Genomic DNA, 22609 nt, shown 5'->3' with positions numbered 1-22609 from the left:
ACAATGTCAGCCTAGAAATCCAACGCAGGATTACTCTTGCCAACAGGTGCTACTTCGGACGAAGTAGGCAATTGAGAAGTAAAGTCCTCTCTCGACGAACAAAAACCAAACTCTATAAGTCGCTCATAATTCCCGTCCTGCTATATGGTGCAGAGGCTTGGACGATGACAACAACCGATGAGTCGACGTTGCGAGTTTTCGAGAGAAAAGTTCTGTGGAAGATTTATGGTCCTTTGCGCGATGGCCACGGCGAATACCGCATCCGATGGAACGATGAGCTGTACGAGATATACGACGACATCGACATAGTTCAGCGAATTAAAAGACAGCGGCTACGCTGGCTAGGTCATGTTGTCCGGATGGATGAAAACACTCCAGCTCTGAAAGTATTCGACGCAGTACCCGCCGCGGGAAGCAGAGGAAGAGGAAGACCTCCACTCCGGTGGAAGGACCTGGCCTCGCTTGGAATATCCAATTGGCGCCACGTAGCGAAGAGAAGAAACGATTGGCGCGCTGTTGTTGACTCGGCTATAATCGCGTAAGCGGTGTCTACGCCAGTAAAGAAGAAGAAGATTCAAAAGAAAAATTTTTGAAAATTATCCAGTGAAAACTTTATACGTGTTTCACACAAAGTGATCAATTTCAGATTGGAATTTGTTACGAAACCACGAAGAGGTCGCCGTAATATCGGTCGGCGTATGGCAGCCCAAAACAAGGCAAGGCAAGAAGTACTCCCAGGATGCGGTGACATACGTGCGGAATTATGGATCGCGATCAATCAGCAAGCGATCGTCACGATGCTACAGCATGACTTTTCAAACAACAATTACGATGTTTCATCGACTTTATCTTGGAGTAATGTACGTGCTGTTAGATGCTAAATGTACTCTGTTGAGTGGCAAAAGAAAGGTTTGTCGCACGTACACATTCATCTTTGAATGGTTGATGTTGTTACACCAGATCAAATTGATTAACTCATTTCTGCGGAAATTCCTGATGCAGAGAAAGATCCAGTATTATACGAAGTGATGAAAAGCAATATGGTTCATGGACCTTGCGGACACTACAATCCCACTTCGGTTTGTATGTCTGACAATAAATGCACGAAACTCTATCCACGTGCTTTTCTTTCGGAAACACCAACTGGAAATGATGGATATCCACTCTATCGGCGTCGCTCACGAGACGACAATGGTAACATTTAGCATTCAATTTAGAGGCGTAAATATCGAAGTTAACAACACATCAAAGTTGACAACACATGGATCGTACCATATTCGCCATTGTTGTCTAATTCACATTCAAAAGTCATGTCAATGTTCCATATTGTAGTTGCGTGTAATCGATAAAATAGGTTTGTAAATACGTCACCAAAGGAAGCAAGATAGCGGTTATTGGTTTTGAACGACACGTTCGATACGTGAACTGCAATAAAGGGCTTTGTAGGATATTTACTTTTGCAAATCATGAACGTTTTCCGACTGTTGTGCGTCTCGCAGTTAATTTAGAGAATGCCCAAAGAGTGTATTTCAACCCAGAGTATATGTATATGTATGTATGTAGTACAGCCAGTGAAAACACCGCCAGCAACAAAATTAACATTGACGAGTTTTTTCTCAACTTCCGTCAGTGATCCATTTGCGAGAACATTGCTCTATTCGGAAATACCTTGATATTATACATGGAATGCATCATCGCAGAAATAGTTACGCAGAAAGCAGGGCCAACCAGCATATGGCATGCATTAGAACGAATTTACACAATCCACCCGAAAAACGACGATTGCTTCTCCCTTCGGTTGCTATTAATAAATGTACGCGGTTCAACTTCATTTGAGTCATTGCATACTGTGAATGGTACGGTGTGTGCAACTTTTTGAGAAGCAAGCCAGCAATTACAATTGCTGGAATATGATAATCACTGGAATCAAAAGAAGGCCGACGCGATAGCTACTTCGAATGCCACTGAAGTTCGCACACTTTTCGCGATGATCAGCCTTCAAATCCGCGTTATGGGACCAAAAATTACATTGCCAAAGACATTTTACATCGTATACGGTAAGAATTGGAAATGGGTCAATACTGGTTGATATTTCCCGTAGTTTGATATCAATTCCATATGCCGTTTATTAACTCACGAAAGATGGACTCATCACGAATTTTTATACAAACATTGGCCAAATTATCGTAAGTACGATTCCTTGAGTGTACGCGCAATCTTAGCTGCCACAAATACCGATGTTGTTGACTTAAACTGGAACTGGAACCGGGAGACTTGCGGACATACAAATCGATCAATCGTCTTGACCAGGGATGGGCACATTAGCCCTCAGTGGCATTTTGCCCGTGCGGGCACGAGTGCACATTTTGAGGGCTAGGTGAGGGGATCATCGCGGGCAAACGTGAAGAGGGAAGTGAGAGCAACGTTTTACCACTCCATATTTGCAAATGAGAGCAACGTATTTCCACCACCATTGACTGATCTATCACATGTACAGTGGTGTGAACAAAATAGGAACAACCATAAGGTGTTGTGAAGTTTTAAAATATGCTTTTTGTTTATTAACATAACATATATGTATTTTTTCCTAACAGTGATTAAAATTTCCCACCATGCAAAGGTAAATAAAAACAAATTTTAATGCGAAACTCTAAACTCTGCAAATTATGTTTACCCCTGTTCACACCACTGTACAATTCCGATATGAAGTAAACTTCCACCCTTAAATTTGTGTAGAATGTCAGTATCAAGAATGATAGAATACAAGATTACGACAACCGCCATTATGATACGTCATAGTTGCGTGTTGAGAAGAACAAGAGTGAAAAACTGTCAAATGGCTTGCAAATTGTAAACAGAAGAGTGAACACTTTTGTAAATTCGCAAAATATTATTAATTCTTTCGATTTTAATAAAAAGTTTTAGTGAAGCGATTGAATATTGTTGAGTGAAAAGATTTGAATCATTTCTAAAGAAATATATCGGCCTATTGATAATAAAATTGTCTATTAAGTTGTGATTCAAATGGAGAAGACGTTTCTTGTGTTGTATATAAATATATACATATATTATAAGTTCAGATGTATCAGATGTATGAAATTATGATAAAAGAATTGTGAAATTAATTCATTAAAGAGGATTTAGTATTAAATATATCATTTCTTTTGCAAAATAACACCCATTTTTTGGCAACTTTTAAATCGGCCGGAAAACTGAAAAAACTCGTTTTCGATCCTTTAATTGCATAATAATTATTACAACAAGCCGCCGCACATTTCATTTTAAAAAATTAATATATTTTGCTTAGAAATTTAAATAAATACAACCGTACACTTTCACTGGTTTTCTTCATTTGAACAATTTCCACAAATGCTACTCTATTTATTGTGGATGTGCCTAAAACTACTTATGTATATCTTTTCTCGCAACAATATTCTAAACATTCCACTGAATTTTTTCCTGCAAAGACGAATGAATTAATATTATTTTGGGAATTTCCAAAAGTGTTTACTTTTCTGTTTACAATTTGTATGCATTTCTATGCTTGTTCTTCTCAACGCAGAAGTGTGTCGTCACGAAATTGTTGCACAATGTATTTGTTTTTGTAAGAATTGTCAAGAGCTAAACCGAAAAAAACTAACGGTAAACTAGTGTCGTAATCTTGTATTCTATCATTCTTGGTCAGTATTGCCGCAACCACTCTGCGATGAACATCAAGTTACGGAGGAATGTAATTAATTTTTCGCAATTGTTCTCAACTTGTTATGCCCTTTTCTCCGTAAACTGATATTCCCCTCATCTAGCCCCCGTGCGCACTTTGCTAACTTTGCGGGCTAAAAATGTGCCCATCCCTGGTCTTGACAATGAATACGACACCCTGAATTATCCAGTGGAATTTCTAAATTCTTTGGAGAGTAGGAATTTCTAAATTCTTTTGGAGAGGGTATGCCACCGCATCATTTGCGTCTCAAAGTTGGATCTGTCGTAATGATGTTTCGCAATCTGATTGTGACGCACCTATCAAATATAAGGGGCAGAATGCTTGATTCTACGGATTTCTTTTGAGGTCTAACGATTTGCCATTTCAGTTCTAACGTATTCCGTTTCCAGTGAAAATTGAATTTGAGATGACGTTCAACAGGATAGTCGCATAGTGGGTGGCATAAATTTGGAAATGCTATGTTTTTCACAAGGCCAGATATACGTGGCGTGCTTTCGAGTTGGAAAACCATCTTCTCTGTACATTTACACACCGGAACAGAAACCAAAAAATGTTGTTTATCAAGCTGCGTTACACTGAAGAAAAATGTAGACAAATAGCAAATAAATGATTATCAACACAATATGAATTTTTGTCTTTTCATTTCAAAACACATAATTTCATGCAGGATAACGGCTGCGGGGTCAGCTAGTAGAATAATAAAAATATTCTAAACTTTTGGAATTTTTCGTACAATTTTATTACGATATGCTTAGTCAACGTTATTCTGCGAAACTACTAAAGGTCCCACGCTGCGTAAAGCGAAAGTTGAGTGGTCAGCTATGCCATTAATAAGTCTATTTGGATTGTCAAAAAAGCAATTCCCGATATTAGTCTCCATTAAGTACCGTTTAATAAAAACAAGTAATATTCCATCAATTCCAATTTTTCACGGGTAAACACAAAAATATTATAGCAATATGAGGAAAGTACTTCAAACCGCTTTTAGGAAGCCAAATAAGATAAATGACGTCTTTATCCTGTCTTTTAAGTATGTATATATGTATATAGTAATATTATTAAACTATAAGGGAACTGTACATCAAGCTACCTGGCTGTCTCTGGATCGAAAAGCCACCAACAAGATCGATCATTTTGTGATAGACAGAAGACACGTCTCCAGTTTATTAGACGTGCGTACGCTCCGAGGTCCTAACATTCTTGCAGCTAAGATTCGCACCCGCCTCTGTGCATCAAAAAAGCACTTCAACACAAACAAGGAAAGTTCGACGTCGAGAAGCTGCAATCACAACAGATAGCCGGACGAGTTTTTACTCTCTCTCTCCCCCGCCCGATACTCACCACCTCTTCGTCGATTTTAAAGCTGCCTTTGACAGCACAAAAAGGAGCTGCCTTCATGCCGCGATGTCTGAATTTGGTATCCCCGCAAAATTAATTCGGGTGTGTAAGCTGACGTTGAGCAACACCAAAAGCTCCGTCAGGATCGGGTACGACCTCTCCGAGCCGTTCGACACCAAACGAGATTTCAGACATGATGACTCTCTTTCGTCTGACTTCTTCGACCTACTTCTGGAGAAAATAATTCGAGTTGCAGAACTAAACCGAGAAGTTACAATCTTTTATAAGAGTGTACAGCTGCTGGCATATGCTCATGATATTGATATCATTGGTTTTAACAACTGCTCCGTTAGTTCTGCTTTCTCCAGAATGGATAAGGCAGCGAAGCAAATAGGTCCGGCGGTGAACGAGGGCAAGACGAAATATCTCCTGTCATCAAACAAACAGTCGTCGCACTCGCGATTAGGTACTCACGTCACTGTTGACAGTCTTAACTTCGAAGCTGCAGATAATTTCGTCTATCTTGGAACCAGCACCAATACCAAGAACAACGTCAGCCTCGAAATCCAACGCAGGATATTGACAACAGGTGCTACTTCGGGCTAAGTAGGCAATTGAGAAGTAAAGTCCTCTCGACGAACAAAAACAAAACTCTATAAGTCACTCATTATTCCCGCCCTACTATATGGTGCAGAGGCATGGACGATGACAACATCTGATGAGTCTACGTTGCGAGTTTTCGAGAGAAAAGTGGCTTTGGCCCGTTGGCCACGGCGAATATCGTATTCGATTAGATATACATACGTATGAGATACACGACGACATTGACATATTTCAGCGAATTAAAAGACAGTGGCTACACAGTCATGTCATCCGAATAGAAAACATTCCAGCTCTGAAAGTATTCGAAGCAAAACCCGTTGGGGGAAGCAAAGGAAGACCTCCTCTCCGTTGGAAGGACCAGGTGGAGAAAAACCTGGCGTCGCTTGGAATCTTCAATTGGTTCCACATTGCGAAAGGAAGAAACGACTGGCGCGCTGTTGTTAACTCGGCTATAACCGTGTAGAAGAAGAATATCAGTAAACTTCAGACTTCAATTCAGACATTCTAAGCTCCGAAATTGTATAATTTAAAATTTTCTATAAAAATATACGCTTATGTGTGATTGTACATGCGTTTAATAGGTATGACCTCGGCAGTTATTATACCAGTATCTATAATTATATGGTAGTTGATACAAATATTTCAATCGAGAACAGCTCGAGATACTCTGATTGCTCTTTGCATCTATTGAAACACTGTTCGATGGCGCCAGAGGTTCCGTGTTCGGTCGCTTGCTCGCTAAGTGGTTTGCTGGTTATACTATTGCAACCAGTTGCGACAGAGCATTGTAGTTTTGTTCACATAACGGTAACGGTTGTACGTATCACCTAAAACTAATTGAGATAGATATAGGGTTATATGTATACATGTATGTACATATGCATTTATATATAAATGGTCATGATTCGAGCAAAGTTGAAATCCGAATGACTGTCTGTCTGTCCGTCCATTCGTGCACGTTGTAAATTGAGTAAAAACTGAGATATCTTGGTGAAACTTGGTGTGCATGTGTGATGAAACCGCTGCCACACCCACAAATCGCCATTAACCGAAAACATATAAAGTGCCATAACTAAGAACTAAATTAAATTATAAAATTCTAACTTGTCACAGGGGATCACAATAGCAAAATTTGAAAAATTGGGCGTGGCCACGCTCTCTAATATGTGAAATGTACATATCTTCTTAATCAATAAAGCTACAGCCAAATTCTCTAACTTGAACTTCTACCGACAGTGTGAAAATGGATGAAATCAGAGAATAACCCCTCTCACTCTCCATATAACAGTACTTTTTGAAACTACTAAAAGCCCAATAAAACTTTTACTAACCACGCCAGCGAAATTAAATTTTCCCTCCGAGATGGTATGAGAAGGCTTTATGAGAGCTGGTGTGAAAGCTGGCAATAGGTGCGGCACTGCCCACTTTTGGTGAAATCCCATATCTCGGCACCCGGCTAACCGATTTCGACTAAATTGAGCACGTATCATTTTTCTAACATTTCTACATATGTTACAGTGTGAAAATAGGCAAAATCGAACTAGAACTCATTCTTTTCATATAACACAATTTTAAATCCATTTGATTCTTTCACTTTCCGGTACTCAAATTAAGAAGTAATTAATATAATGGAATAAAATTTTGCAGTAATAATTCTCTTAAAGCAGAGCAATTTTCGATCAATACGATCACTGTTTGACATACATATATAATTGAAATTAAGGGATAACCCTTTTGTTATAATGGTATGTCTGTATGCCAAAAATTGGTCAAATCGGGCCGATACTTTCCTGAGCCGCCATATTCTGTCCATGAAGCTGCTCATTTGCTAATTTCTCGGAACCGCGAATCGAATATAGCTACCATACAAACTGAAACTCAAGTACCTGTATGAAAATTTTTTTGTTTGAGAAGGTACCTTTACGAATTTTGGCATAGATTGTTTTCCAAAAAAGCGCTACTGTCTACGAACAAATTTAATATAGCGAGTTGATATAGAAACCGTAAACTAGAGGATTGGAACATTCTAATTCAGTGTTTTACCACATAATATTTAAAGAAACTTGTGCATTTAGTTTCATTAAAATATTAAACATTTAGATCATTATGAACGGTTCAAATACAGATGGAAAGACGGAAATCATTTTATGGGGCAGAGAAAGGGTCGGGCTGATCGTATTACTTTTGACATTGCTCAGGTATACTCGAGGTCATATTTTGAAATAAGTTTATATATAAATAATATTCACATGGTAGTCGGGGGTAGTATTAACTCGTTAACATGTGACAGACTAGTAAAATGCTCCTATGGTTTCATCTACTATATATACCTCGCATACAATCATTAATCATACGGAGTAAAGTCTTCTGATGTTCGAAAATTCTGATATTAGTTATATGGGGGATATTATGTGTAAAAAATGCTCTCTTATTTTCATTGAGATAACTCATATTTCTTGATATATCCGGAAACCCGAAAGTTCTAAATTCTTTATATTAACTATATGTGGGCTAAGGAAAGTATATCCCGTGCCAAATTAGAGTTCTAATTTTATTTTCTCCATCTCCAAGTTTTATTAAAATATCCTAATTTTTACTCAAGTTACAACTTAAGTAATAATCGATCTATACCTGTTTCCATTGAGGGTAACTGGTGACACCGTTCATTCATTTCGAAAGTACTATGGAACGATGATTTCACCAGTCCAAAACCAAAGCAAACTGTTAATTTAGGTGAAAGTAATGGTTTTTCATGTTCATGTTCTTCGCACCAGAATCGACAGTTTTGTTTATTTGCGACACCACATAGCTGAAAGTGAGCCTCATCGGATAAGCTGATTTTATTAATTATTTATTATTACAAGTACTTTGACACAATTGAACAATTTGTAAAAGTTATTCTTGCACATACATACATATCTTTCCTTAGTAATCATATCATCCCTTTTGGAAATCCCGATATAATATCAAGTCGAGAGAAATATTCTCGCAATGTTTCGATTTGATACCTTTCACACATTTATGTATATTTTTATATAAACTATAAAAATAAGGAAAAGAATTTTATGGGTAAAGGTTGTCATTGCAGTTCGATTCGATCTGACCGCACTAGCAAAGCCTCAGAATAGTACTCCGTACAAATATACATATACTTGTATAAGTACAATAACTTGGGAGAATGACATTTATGGTAATCTTAAGTATTAATAAGATACACAAGTAGTCATTGCGAAATCAATTTTTCCCGAATCTATATTTATAACCGTTACATGAACAAAATGAAGTATTGTGAAATATGGCAATTAATTTCATATTTGATATGTTGTTTCATATAGTATATGTACATATGTTGTCGGTGGTAATAAATATGTTTCCTTGGTGGATTTTAAATTTATAAGAAGATTTGCTTAGATATGTAGATCATGTGAACAATTTTAAATGACTTTCTGGATTGGCCATACATACATGCATATGTATACATAAAAGAGCACGCCGAGTTGTACGGGATCGGTAACGAAATATAATCTTTCACGCATTTTTAATGCAATGTTCCATTTTAAAAATGTTTAGTCTTCAAGCCCTGGTATTTCTAGCAAATTGATTTGTTGCTGTATTGACTAATATGGTACCGAGGTGTGTTCAAAAAGTATCGCGAATTTTGAATTTTCGCGGGTTACGTATATTTTTGAAAAAAACACAAAATTCGCGATACTTTTTGAACACACCTCGTATTGTCAGGAAAGGATTCTGTCTGAATTTCAAATGTATATCTCACACATTGAACGATATTTTCAGCCAAAGCCCACTATAGGTACTGGGGCTCATATTCGGTACCTAGGTGCTTGAACAGGTTTGGTTGGATTTCGCCTTACGTGGGTATACTTTAAAAGAATTATTATCCTCATGCCATTTAATGTCTCTGGCGTAATTAGTTGTTGATAGATTGCGCTTGCGATTGCACATTGTCGCTAGGAGTTGTTATAATATTTGTGTTGAGAACATTTAGTTGTTGTAGCTTTAATAGTTTAGGAGATATGTACATTAAAATTATTAGAGGCGTGGCAACAATTGCATCCGTATTCGTAGCCCTTATCAACATAATATAAGAATTTTAAACTTCTGGTTCGTGTTGTACCGTAAATAGGGTATGAGTCAATATGTAAGATATCTTAAGAAAATTGGTAAACGTATAACATATATTTTAAATAGAAAGTGTGTGAAATGGCCAGTGGGTGAGCTATCTTCATAAAATTGTCTGGAAATTATGTAATGTGGGCCCTAGACATGTGTCAATATAATAATTTAGCCTATGTATATCTCATTTAAATTAACTACGTTGTCTTAAATATAAATATCTCGGATGTGAAACAAAACGTGTAATGTAAGTTAATAATATACAAAATATAATAATAATCCATTCACGGTAATTGTTTAAAAAAAAATCATGAATACAGTAAGGAAACCCGTATAATTATTTAAAACCACTCCAGGCATAATCTCATATAATAACTAAAACTCTTTAAATAAATACCGGACTGCCAAAAGTTCATGTTAACTTAATTTGCTCAATTTTTTGCGCGCCTTGTTTCGTATTTGTCTGGTGCTTCACTATGTATGAAACACTTTTCTCGCGTATCGAAAACAGACTATATGAGGTACGTGAAAATGCGTTAACTGGACATTCTAACTTGTGTGTAGGTATGTGGTTCAAGGGCGTCGATTTCATAACATTCGCCTAACCAAACCTGTCTAGTTTCATTGGCGCTTCGTCAAATTGAAGGTATGTATTAATTAATGTAATTTTAATTACATCACCGTTTGAGCTGACTTTGAGCAAACATTGTCTGTTTATGCACTGCATTGCAAGGTGTAACACCCATTTTTGTATTGTTTACATTGAGTTGTGAAAACCGAATACATATGGTACATGTATATATGATTTAACGCAAATAAATATAATAGTTTTGAAATTAATAATTTTCTATTCACATTCACACAAGAGTTTTTAAATGTAAAGTTTTTAACAATCGAATCGTATTGCGGATATCTAAATTCTCTGAAGATATCTGCCACCGAATGTACAAGTATGTATAGCTATGTCCTTAAAATTTACGAAAGTAGCTATTCGACTTCTAATAAAAACTATTTTTTTTCATGATTAAATACATCTTTACTTCTTTACACAATTGCCAGGTGTTATGCTTTTACTGCCGTTCGGCAAGTTGGAGAAGTGTTCTCCCCATAATTTCAGAATGCTTTGAACATCAACTACTAGAGCACCACTTTGGGTCCTACAAGAGTATGCTCTGGTCTGTAAGCAGAGACCTGTGTTAAGTCTTTCCCTGGATTATCTATAATGATTATCTGCGACTTTTATCATGAATTTGGATAATATCCGAAAGTGAAGATTGCATTCAATATCTTATACCCTTGCAACATGCAAGAATCAACGCCAGAGAAATAGCTTAAGACTAAAAATGTCAACCAGAGGATCGGAATCAAAGCAATTGTATATATTAGTACATATGTACATTATGTTTAATTCAAAATTATAACTGACCGACAAATTCGGCATAAGATTTGTTAGAAAAACGAAAATCATTATACATAGTTGAGAGCTGAGGTAGTAACTAGGGGCTTGAGCAGTTTTTTGGGGGACTTGGAGAATTTTTGGTCGTAAGATGACATACTACAGGAAATATTAGTGCAAAGATTTACCCCGTTATATCAATTGCTTCCTGATTTATGTACTAGAAAGTGAAAGAATCAAATGGATTTAAAATTGTGTTATATGGGAAGAAGGCTTGGTTGTGTCCGATTTCGCTCATTTTCACACCGTCATATAAGAATAAGGGAAAAATGCCACGTACTAAGTTGAAATCGGTCGGTGGGGTCCCGAGGTGTATGTAATTTCAGTAAAAAGCGGGCGGAGCCACACCCATCACTCAATTTTCGCACCGGCTGCCATGAAACCTTCTCCTACCATCTCGGAGCTAAAACTTACCGTGCGATTCTGTACTGTGATACAGTCTCAAGTCTCTAAATTTGAGATTTTGAGTTAGAGGCAATTTTCGAGACTTGAGACGATTTTGCTATTCTGTAAGTGAAGTCACAAAATCTATTACATTTCATTATTCAGAGATGTATTTGCTTTTTTTGTACTTGAATGAAAATAAATATGTCGATAACAAATATTAAATTGTCTTTAACATAGTTAAAAAACATCATTATCCATAAAAAAAATATATGTTTAATTTGTTTAAGAAATTTATGTAAAATTGATTTATTTTTAACCTTTTCGTGTTTGAGTTGCTTACAAAATATAAAAAAACGACAATCGATTAATATCTATGATGATCTCTATTCAGTACGAGTATGTTCAAAATGGCAGACAAGAATTCTTTTTAGTTTTGTGACTTGCAATCTAAAATGTCTCAATATTTTGAGACTAACGCTAGAGACTGTTCAGTGAATAGTAACTAGTCTCAAATTGAGATTTTACCTCAAAATGTCTCAAATAGAGACTAGAGACTGGTTACAGAATCCCGCGATTAATGTCTCTGGCGTAAGTAGTTATTAATTTATTGCGCTTTTAGTAGGTTTGAACAGCACCGTTATAGGAGGAATAAACGGGGCTATGTTTCGATTTCATCCATTTTTACACTGTCGGTAGGAGTTCTTATAATATTTGAACTTTAGTAGTTTAGGAGATTTGTACATTACATATGCTTATCAGTTGGCGGGCGACGTCCACTTTTTAAAAAAATGTTGTCCAGAAGTGTCCTTTACTACGGCAATCTCCTGTGTTAAATTACAGTTTTATTGGGTTGTCAAAAAGTCTTGCAGTATTTTTATTGAATTTTTTTTATTATTGAAATTGAAATGAATTTTTGATGACTCATGCCCAGCTCTTGACCGATGCTACGGCTGCTACTATGCCGGTCTCTTTCGACCAATTCAGCGATTTTATCACAATTTTCGACGACAGGCCTTCCGGAGCGTGGCGCATCTTCGACCACCTCTACACCAGAACGAAAACGTTGAAACCATCGTTGTGCGGTGGAAATGGAAACTGTATCGGGTCCATAAACTGCACAAATTTTATTGGCGGCATGAGATGCATTTTTGCCGTTATCCTAGTAGTACTGTAAAATATGCCGTATTTTCTCTTTATTTTGCTCCATGTTTGCGACGCTATAACTCACGAACGACTTAAAAGAAACGACAATCAATCAAACACGCGTGAAATGAGCTTTCTAAAAAGGTAAAGCATGACCCGATGCGACGAATAAAACTAGAACTACGCGCTTTCAGCGCCAACTAGCGAAAATACCGCAAGACTTTTTGATATTTTAAATACTCGTGGCCACGCAAATTTTCAAGTGTTGTGTATACATATTTGACAACAACGGTACTTTTTGGGGAATTGAAATTTTTTATTTAGAAATAAGTTAAAGGCATCTTATTTCTCAAAAATATTTAAAACTTAAAACATAACACATTCAGCTCTAGACAAAATTATTTGGAAGTTAGTAAGGTTTACAAAATGTGCGCGAACTGACATGCGATGAAAAACTGATTTTTTTATTTTTTTAATTTACTTTCATTTACTTTATAAATTAAATTAATATTTACTTTTATTTTTCTTTAATTGAAACACGACGTTTAGTCGTTTTATTACTTTAAAAACAATAAAATCTGCCGATTTTGTAAAACCACAGAAAAGCTAGTTTGTGTTTTACACATTAATCGTAATATTATAATTAGACAATATAATTTTGTTTACTTATACTTACTAAAAACATAAAAAAATAAAACTGAAGAAAATTCCGAACGAACGAAAAAGTCGGAAAAAAGCTTTTGAAAGTATAGTGGTAAGCTTTGTATGGCCACGAGTGTATAAATTTACATATCGTCACCTAAAATGCTAAATAACGTATCATCAAAAAATTCGAAATTGAGTATCTTATTGATTACGATTCATTACTTCAAATTACATACATAATATTACATATCGCTCATTTGCTGCAAGACCGGCATAAGTCAAAAAAATCGATTTTCCAGAAAACGCGTTTAAAGTTTTCAACTGACTACAACCTTACACGGTGACTCCAACCTTACACCTCTTCTCAAGCGGAGCATATAAGAGGTATTCCTATGAATTTTTCGCTCAACATGAAGTATGATATAGCGAACAATTCTGCAGCATTAACTCAAAAATCACTTTTTTTGATTTATGCCGGTCTTGCGGCAAATGAGCGATATGTCCAACATTTTCAGGTTCTGCGCTCATATATGAACCAGTTTTAATCAATATTAAAAATTTTGTCTCTCTTGTTCCATTTTATTTCGTGTTTCATTCACGCCACTGTAAATTTTCGAAAATGTTGTTACGTTATTTTGCATTTTAGGTGACGATGTGTGTATAACCCTACATCATCTATCTCGTTTAGTTTTAAGTGATACGTACAACCGTTAGGTGAACAAAGCTATTATACTCTGTAGTAACAGGTGAAAGAGTATAAAAAACAAGAACATTATTCATTTATTTTATGATCTTTCTAATCCAACTAGAAGCCTATTAGAGCGACTGTTTAACGGTGTCGTACAAAACAGTCTGCTTAAAAGCGTTTTGTTGGCAGTTAGGCTTCTCTAGGTGATTTGGAAAGGAAATTGTTTTGAGCCCCTTATAGGCAGCCGGCGGCATAATTTTTACTTAATTTACGTTTAGTAGACTTCAATTTCAGGTTAGTAATTTACCTGTCATTTATTTCTAGACTGCCTTTTTTCAGTTACAAGCTTTAAATCCAATTTTGGTAATTTTATTCGCATTGGGATATATATGATCAGTAGATATCTCAGTATATGTATCAGCAGTTATAAACGATCTTTCTATATTTTTGATAAGAGTGAGAGTAGCAGTAGGCTTAAAGGCTTTTGCTCCCTCAAACTTATATAAGCTGTCTTTGATTCGCCAAGGGTTGGAGAGTAGCGAATCGAAAACACTATAACAGATCGTCTGAGTTATGCGTAATAATGTTATGCCATTTTCTTAATGATGACATTATTATTTCTATTAAAACACGTAGAAAAATGTATCTAAAATATACAAAGCAAAACTTGGTCGCGGATAACGGCTATACCACTTTAACTGTTGTCTCGAAATAAAAGCGGCAGAGGCAAATTGTCAAAAACTGCTCCGCCCATAGATTTTATATGGCGCATTCTGAAATAAACGCTGACCATTAAAAATTTGATTTTGACGGCGCATAAAGAAGTGAAGCTGGCTGCAGGAAACAAGGAAATTGTTGATACAATCTATGGCTGGTTCGACATTCAGCCATGGTTTTCATTCAGTTATAGGCAACGCGACATGAATTTGAGGACGTTTTCTGGGCACGCTAATACTTAAGGCAGTACGATTACTGATTTTATGATAAAAATTATGAGGACATATGGATTTAACAAAAAAAGTGCCTTGCACCCGATTGGCATATAAGGCATAATAGAGTACCCACATATTCTCTTGCACGAATTCAACTCGATTACTTTGTTGTTAGACGCGAAGAAAGAATTCGCAAATCCAATACATCTATTATATACTCAGTAAATAAAACCAATACTTGTAAATAATGTTTTTTAGCTTGCTGATCAATAATTCAATTCACATATTAATTGAAAATATTATAATTACTATATTTCTATTAATTTTAATTACTCCCTACTTTCAGATCTCCCTCGGAACGTTCTGGAAAAGGTTGCTGTGGTCAATGGTTTGCCGGACCACCGCTGCGTTCATTGATTGCAGTAGTGGCTCTGGGCGGAATTGCTTGTGCATTGAGCGGAGCAGCGTTAGGAGCGACAAGCCTTGCCGGACCTCCGTCTTCACACCTTACAGCTGCACTTCTCATGATAGGTATGTATTTACTTACGGTATATACTATATACATACATACATATATGTGTATATAAACAAGTACGGAAGTTCTAGGAACATTTATATTATGTACTATATACAAAGCCATGTCCACTTAATTTTATTAAAATATTGACCGGCATACAAAAATTGTTTGAGGTTGGAAAAAACTAGAGCACCTTACTAATACCACCTTACTCGGCAGGTCACACCGAAAAAATTGCAAAATTTCAAAACGATATCTCAAAAACTGAGGGATGGAAATGGTTAAATGAACTCAACGTTGCACGCAGACCATTCATACCATATACACATTTTACTCGTGATAAACTTAATAAATAACAAAGCGCGATATAAACGAAGGTGCTTTGAATTTGTCATGAATTCATAGAGCCAATGCACGTGAATATTAGTTTGCGGTCATAAATTCCTTAATAATTCCAGTAATAACGGTCTGTCGATAATATCCAAAATATTTGTGAAATTTACGTATATCCATCGTAACAGAAAAGAGCCGTTATTCAGCAGAGCTTCTATAAATTAGCCACCAAAACATATTTAAACATTTTCACAAAAAATTGGATAGCGACCCAAGACAGTACACTGATCAAGGACGGTTATGCTGTACTACTCTTTTCTGACACCATGTCAGCTTAATTGCTGGGCGCTCCAATAAACGTAATTCAAGGCAGTGATGTGGTAATTAGCTCAACATTTTTCGCAAAACTTTTTTCTATTAGATTCATATACCTTTTTGCACTGAATGCATATTTTCATATGACAACTACAAAAGTTATAATGCAATATATTTGGCGTATCTTTTAGTTGTGTCTTATTGTTAGTCGACCAACAAAACGTTCGTCTCGAGCTTCGTCTTCGCCTCTCTGTAGAGCGATTAAGTAGATCGTATAACATCTCACTCACGTTTTGTGACTTCACTTCATTTAGGCGTCAATTACTTAAATCTTGGCAATTATACTCGTACTGACTGTCATTCATTTGGTCATTCACGATAATGTGTTGAAGCGAGAAAGGAATAGGTTGTTATATGTAGATGACGCAACCTCAAAACTTCATTGTTACCGTTTCTGTTTTTATGGTTACGTGCCATAATATGTTATATAAAAGCAAATAAACTACATATTGGCTTACTGCTCTGACATTATTATATTCAATTATTAAAGTAATATTTAGTGACATTGGGAAGCTAAAAAGTTTTGCAGGAATATACAAGTTTTTGAATAGCATGGTTTATGCCGTTTTGGAAGAAATGCTATACTTTCATATCACATTCAAATTGTCTTAAAAAGGATGATTACGTATTGTGAATAATAGAAGTTTTTGAGAAGTTTAATCACAACAATCAATGTAGAGTTGGGATCTTGAAGTGGGCTACGCTTTTTTATAAAAGTTTTAAGATGGAAACGTGACCTAAATTAAAAGTCGACAAATGTGTAGATATTTTAGAAATGATGTTAATCAGCCTGTCCTACTTGTTTTTGACTCTTAATATGTACTGCTTTCCGAACTTTGTAGTACTTATACATTTGTACATACATTTATAATGCAGTGTTTAACATTTTTCAACTTTTAGGTGTAGGAATTGTCCTAGTGACTGTGAGCGGTGTAGCATGGCGAATGACGGCACCGGGTGGACCACCATGTCTGGGCTTGGGTTCAGCAGTTGACTTTGCCCGTTGTGGCCGACGACCGTGTGGTCGAGGAGGAGGTAATGCGCATGGTTTACTTTATCCAGAGTTTCAGCATCGGCCACCACCACCTTCCTATCAGGCCAGTATGCAAGAATACAGACTGAGGTAAGTGTAAACTCAATGAAGAATCTGAAGGATAAATAAAAATTGATCTAAGAAATTCCTCATTTTAATTTTATTATTTATTTGCCTGTCGTTATATACAATTTAGAAATTTTACTTATCGAATTAAAAGGATGTATGTTTGTAATCATTGTTACCCGACATTTCAACAGTAAGACAAATAGTGTATTCTTTTCTCAAGGAAAATGCCTCATTATACAAACGATCATTGTACAAAATTATTCATTACAGCCTGAAAAAATTTTCCATTTTTTAAATGACAAAAAAAGAAAAAAAACATTGCACCCTGTTATAAATCAGCTGATGTATTTTTTCGTACATACAATACCATAAAGTTTTCAAACTGTTATTTACGAAATTATTTTAAATAATTATTATTATTTTATTTTTATACTCTTGCAACCAGTTGCTACAGAGTATTATAGTTTTGTTCACTTAACGGTTATACGTTTCACCTAAAAATAATTGAGATAGATATAGGGTATATATATATATACATATATATATGTATATAAATAAACGATCAGGACGAGAAAAGTTGAAAATGGGATTATCTCAATGAAAATGAGCTAGTGTGTTTTACTCATAACAGTGTATCTTTGTGCCTAAAATAGATAAATTTGAGCGAAAACTTGACTTACCCTACATAACCAATATCAGAATTTTCGAACATCCGGCTGACCTTACTCTATATGCTTAAATTTGTAGTAAGTGACATGTTAATAGTATGTTATATTGGGAAAAGTGGATAAAATTTGGTCGATACGAGTACTACCCCAACTTCCATATAATCGTTTTCGTTTTTCTAACAAACCTTATGTATCTGTAAGTATAGAATTTATCTATACAGTGGTGCCCAGTATAACGAACGCCGATATAACGAATGTTCAATATAACGAACGCTGTTTTTCAATACATTGATGACTCTATATAACGAAAGCTGGAAATTTGATGAACTCGATATTAAGAATGTATGGCGTTTGTATTTGGTTTTGGTTGTATTACAACAAAAAACAATGCAGGCGGTTAAATACCCGTTAGTTCTTGTTATTATTGAGCTACTTTTTTTTAATGAATTCTATTTATTTTTTATGCACGCTTCATTGCACGAAATATCAGTTGTGAGTTCAAAAGGGTAAAGTGAGGATATCGCATAAATTATTTAAAAATGCCTTCAATTCGAAAACGGCTTTGCTTGGGTGACAAATTAAAAATAACTGACGACAATAAAAAGGGGAAAAAAGAAAGAAATCTCTTTGAAATATGGTATTCCAAAATCGAGTGTTTGCACAATTTTAAAAAACTGCTGGAAAATGATAAGAAGTGTTAAAGGTACACATGCTGGCACATTGAGACGACAATCGTTAAAAAAAGGCGAATATCAAAGGATGGAAAAGGCTTTATTTAAGTGGTTTGTCTCCCAGCGTGAAAAGCACGTACCTATTAACAGCAATATTTTAAAAGCCAAAGCTGTGCAAATCCATAATACAAAATTTCCCAATGAGATTTTTAAGGCAAGTAATGGTTAATTTTGTAAATTTAAAAAACGGTTTGGGATCCGAATTTTAAAAGAATCTGGCGAAAAGCTGTCCTCCCAAGCTGATTTAGTGGCACCGTTCAAAGAAAAATTAAATGAAATTATCGTAAAAAATGACATAAGTCTTGATGCAGTTTTCAACGCTGATGAAACTGGACTTTACTGGAAGATGTTGCCGAACCACTAAACACTAGTTCACGCTAATGAAGACAGAGCACCTGGCCGAAAGATATCCAAGGAACGAGTTACAATTCTTGCCTGTTCAAATGCAACGGGAACAATGAAATTAAAGCCTCTTGTAATAGGAAAATCAAAAAACCCTCGTTCCTTTAAAAACAAAACACTTGCCGTGGACTATGCGCACTCAAAATTCGCGTGGATGAATATTGAAATTTTTAAAAACTGTTTTTTTAGTAAATTCGTGCTTTAGGTTTGTATATTACAACAATTTTCACTTCAAAACTCCTTAATAATACTTTTAATTATAGGTTGAAGATTTTCTTAAAAGTCTAAATCTACCAAAGCGAGCAATATTACTCCTGGATAACGCTCCTAGTCATCCACCACAAGACGATTTGGTGACTCCAGATGGAAAAATATGGACAGTGTTTATGCCACCGAATGTAACGGCTCTAATTCAACCAATGGACCACAACGCGATTCGCCTCACCAAAAAGAAAATATAAACACAGCGTTAAAGGACCTCACCCTTTTCAATGCAGTTCAACTTATTGCTGCAGCTTGGGAAAAAGTTTCAGGGGTTGTTCTTCATAAGTATTGGAAAAACATTTTAATTAATAAAACCACACCTGACGATGATGATGATGAGGACAATACACCTCTAGCAGATTTGCGATTCAGAGAAGACTTTCTGTTATGGAGAGCACACTTTCTCTTATACATACAATGTTTCCCCAGGTACGGTTTAACTTATGCTTTTGTAGAAATAATTGAAATTAATATTAAAATAAAATTTTAGACAAACTTCAACACAGATGATTTGGAAGCATGGAACAGTGTAGACAATGTACTTGTAGAAGAGAGCCCAGTGCTGAAAATGAACTAGCTATAGAAATTTCGGAGGAGGAGGAAGGTGATACCGCTGCAGTTGTAGCTGTGCCGCCAATAAAGCATCCTGATGCCATCGACTGCTTTGAGAAGTGTATCAAATGGTCTGAAGAAAACAACGTGGAACATGAAAAATATTTTTATTGAAAAGCCTACATCAAAAGGCACAGGATCTCAAAATTTCTCGCCCACAAAAGCAAATGACAATAACAAATTTCTTTTTAGTTGAATAATGCTCATATATATAAAATTCAACTTTTATTAATTTTATTGTATGCATTTTCCATTGTATATGTATTTATTTCAACCAATGCTTATGAATTCATGATTAAATAGTTATTTTTAAACATATACTTATGTACCAATATTAATTTAGTTTTCGTTTTCGCTATAACGAATATTTCAGTTTAACGAACGGTTATAACATTATATCATTCGTTATATTGGAGTACCACTGTATATATAAAAGAACGTTGTCAAGAACAGCTGAACCGATTTGGCTGAAAAAATAATAATTTCAAAACTCATGTTTGTAGAAATCATTTGAATATATACGTACAATTTTAAACAGATTCGTCCTCAAAAATAATACTATTGCTAAGTATTTGGAATTGTAGCAAAGAAGTGCAACCAAATATGCAGTGAAATAGATTATAACTGGCTCGGTAATCAGTCATTGAGTATGTATTATACCACGTGCATCGCAAAAGACTGATGTCATAACCTTTGTAGCCGACCTTTTCGTCTTTCCACGCTTGAGAACTGGTGCAGTCCACTAGAATGACTCCCGATTGCACTTCAGTGGGAAATGATGATGCTACGTTTCTATTGTCACACACTGAACGTCGGTTTTATTACGACTAAAGAACACTCAAACACTTCTCAGAATCAGTTATTCGTTGTTTTTGTTGGATTATGAACTTGCGAGGCACCCACTTTGCACAGAGCTTTCCCTCTTTAAGCTTAGCAAACATCTTTTTATCGGTGGATTTCCCTGAGCCCAAATTCAACAGTTTTTTCCTCCCAAAAGCAATGATTTATTAATACACGAAATGCTCTATGATCCATTCTTTTGTAAACTAACACAAGTTGCTACACAGAAATGCTATATCTCATTAACTAATAATTATAATCCAACTAATAGAAATCATATACATAGATGGTAGTAGTAGTATTTTCTATGTATCAGCCACAGTGAAACGTGGACGGGTCCTCTAGTGTATACATATATAAAATTGACATTTTACACTTCAAGGTATTTCTCTGACATTGATTCCTCCAAGTTGCAAGAGTATAAAATGTTCGGTTGCACCCGAACTTAGCCCTTCCTTATTTGTTTCTTTTACCTTTGAGTCTGAGTAAGCGTTCGCAACGTCTTCTATGAAACCTTTCCCTGGGTAAGGAATCTCTTTTAACAACTAAAACCCTCATTTTATTCTCTGATGACGAGGAAAAATCGACCAACTCATTTGCAAATCCTCTAATGGTTATAATAAAATTTACCAACCCATTTCGCTTTGTGCAAAAACTGGATTAGTAGGCTTTGAAACCATTAATAAAAATGTAACTCTTGTCCTTGTTAGAAGGCAACACTTGGAGAAAATAACAACCGAACCTGAAACATATTGAGGAAAGAACACGTACCTTTGACAGCCCGAATGTAGGACACCAAAACTGCAACATTTTTGTGAAAAAACGCTATAATTTATATTCAAGCATTAGAAGTTTGAGGGAAGCGGGTTTTATTTATATCTCGTAGCTTATTTTTATCACCTAACGGTTGTATATAACAGTTTAAACTAATCGATATATAAGGATATGCTTTTGTTCACTCCAAAAATATACAGGACTGATTTTGATAAAATTTATACTTTTGTAGATTAAAATATATAATTCAATGTTCCAAGCTACCATTTTACTTGATTGCTAGAAAATATTTAGTTCCCAAAAATACATATCTTGTATTTAGTATTATCATTATTCGAATGATAATTTTAATTAAACAAATACATTCAATTGAAATAATTTTTCGAGTATTTATAGTTAATTGTAGTTTCTCAACTCTTCATGTCCAAGTTGCTGTGTTAGAGTATTTTCGCATTATTTTGTGTGAAAACTTTTGTTTCACGAACTTCATTTTCATTTTGAAATCCTTTTCGTGGTGGCAATTGCGATCGGTTTCAAATTAGTATTATGTACAATGTTTTCGAAACTTTTACTTGTGTCATATATGTATTTTTTTGTTTGTAATATGCAAATACATATATGTACACAATAATTTATAATTTAATAGATGTATTTTAGAAAATGGTGAAGAATAAAAATGAGCTAATGAAAAATATTTGCATCGCGTAAATAAAACATACAAGAATTTGAGATTGAGATTCATACATAAATGCGAAAAGATGTGAAATTGCGAGTTACCGGACTGATGTTGCTTATGTTTGCGCAATGAGCAACATCAGAAAAAAATTTCCTGATAATGAGCAATAAAACTTTCCGCGACATACCCTTACTTATGGCCGAATAGATATGCCATATGAGAATAAACAGTTTTATTTACAATATAAGCATATGTTATATGTACTTAC

The 22609-nt window shown here is 35.3% G+C and overlaps 1 protein-coding gene and 1 pseudogene across 1 annotated transcript in view; both read left to right on the top strand.

Moving 5' to 3' along the window:
- Positions 1–22609, top strand: part of LOC105233076 (serine-rich adhesin for platelets) — a 92269-nt gene that overhangs the window by 47393 nt on the left and 22267 nt on the right. Inside the window, exons 4-5 of the mRNA XM_049452924.1 lie at positions 15394–15578; positions 17173–17395. Of these exons, the coding sequence (XP_049308881.1) occupies positions 15394–15578; positions 17173–17395 (408 nt within the window). The remainder of the gene's footprint in view (positions 1–15393; positions 15579–17172; positions 17396–22609) is intronic.
- Positions 17407–22598, top strand: LOC125777690 (jerky protein homolog-like; annotated as a pseudogene).

The sequence above is a fragment of the Bactrocera dorsalis genome, chromosome 3 (assembly GCF_023373825.1).
Source record: "Bactrocera dorsalis isolate Fly_Bdor chromosome 3, ASM2337382v1, whole genome shotgun sequence".
NCBI classification, from domain to species: Eukaryota; Metazoa; Arthropoda; class Insecta; order Diptera; family Tephritidae; genus Bactrocera; species Bactrocera dorsalis.
The sequence above is the reverse complement of the archived record's forward strand: the minus strand, read 5'-3'. Positions and strand labels throughout refer to the sequence as shown.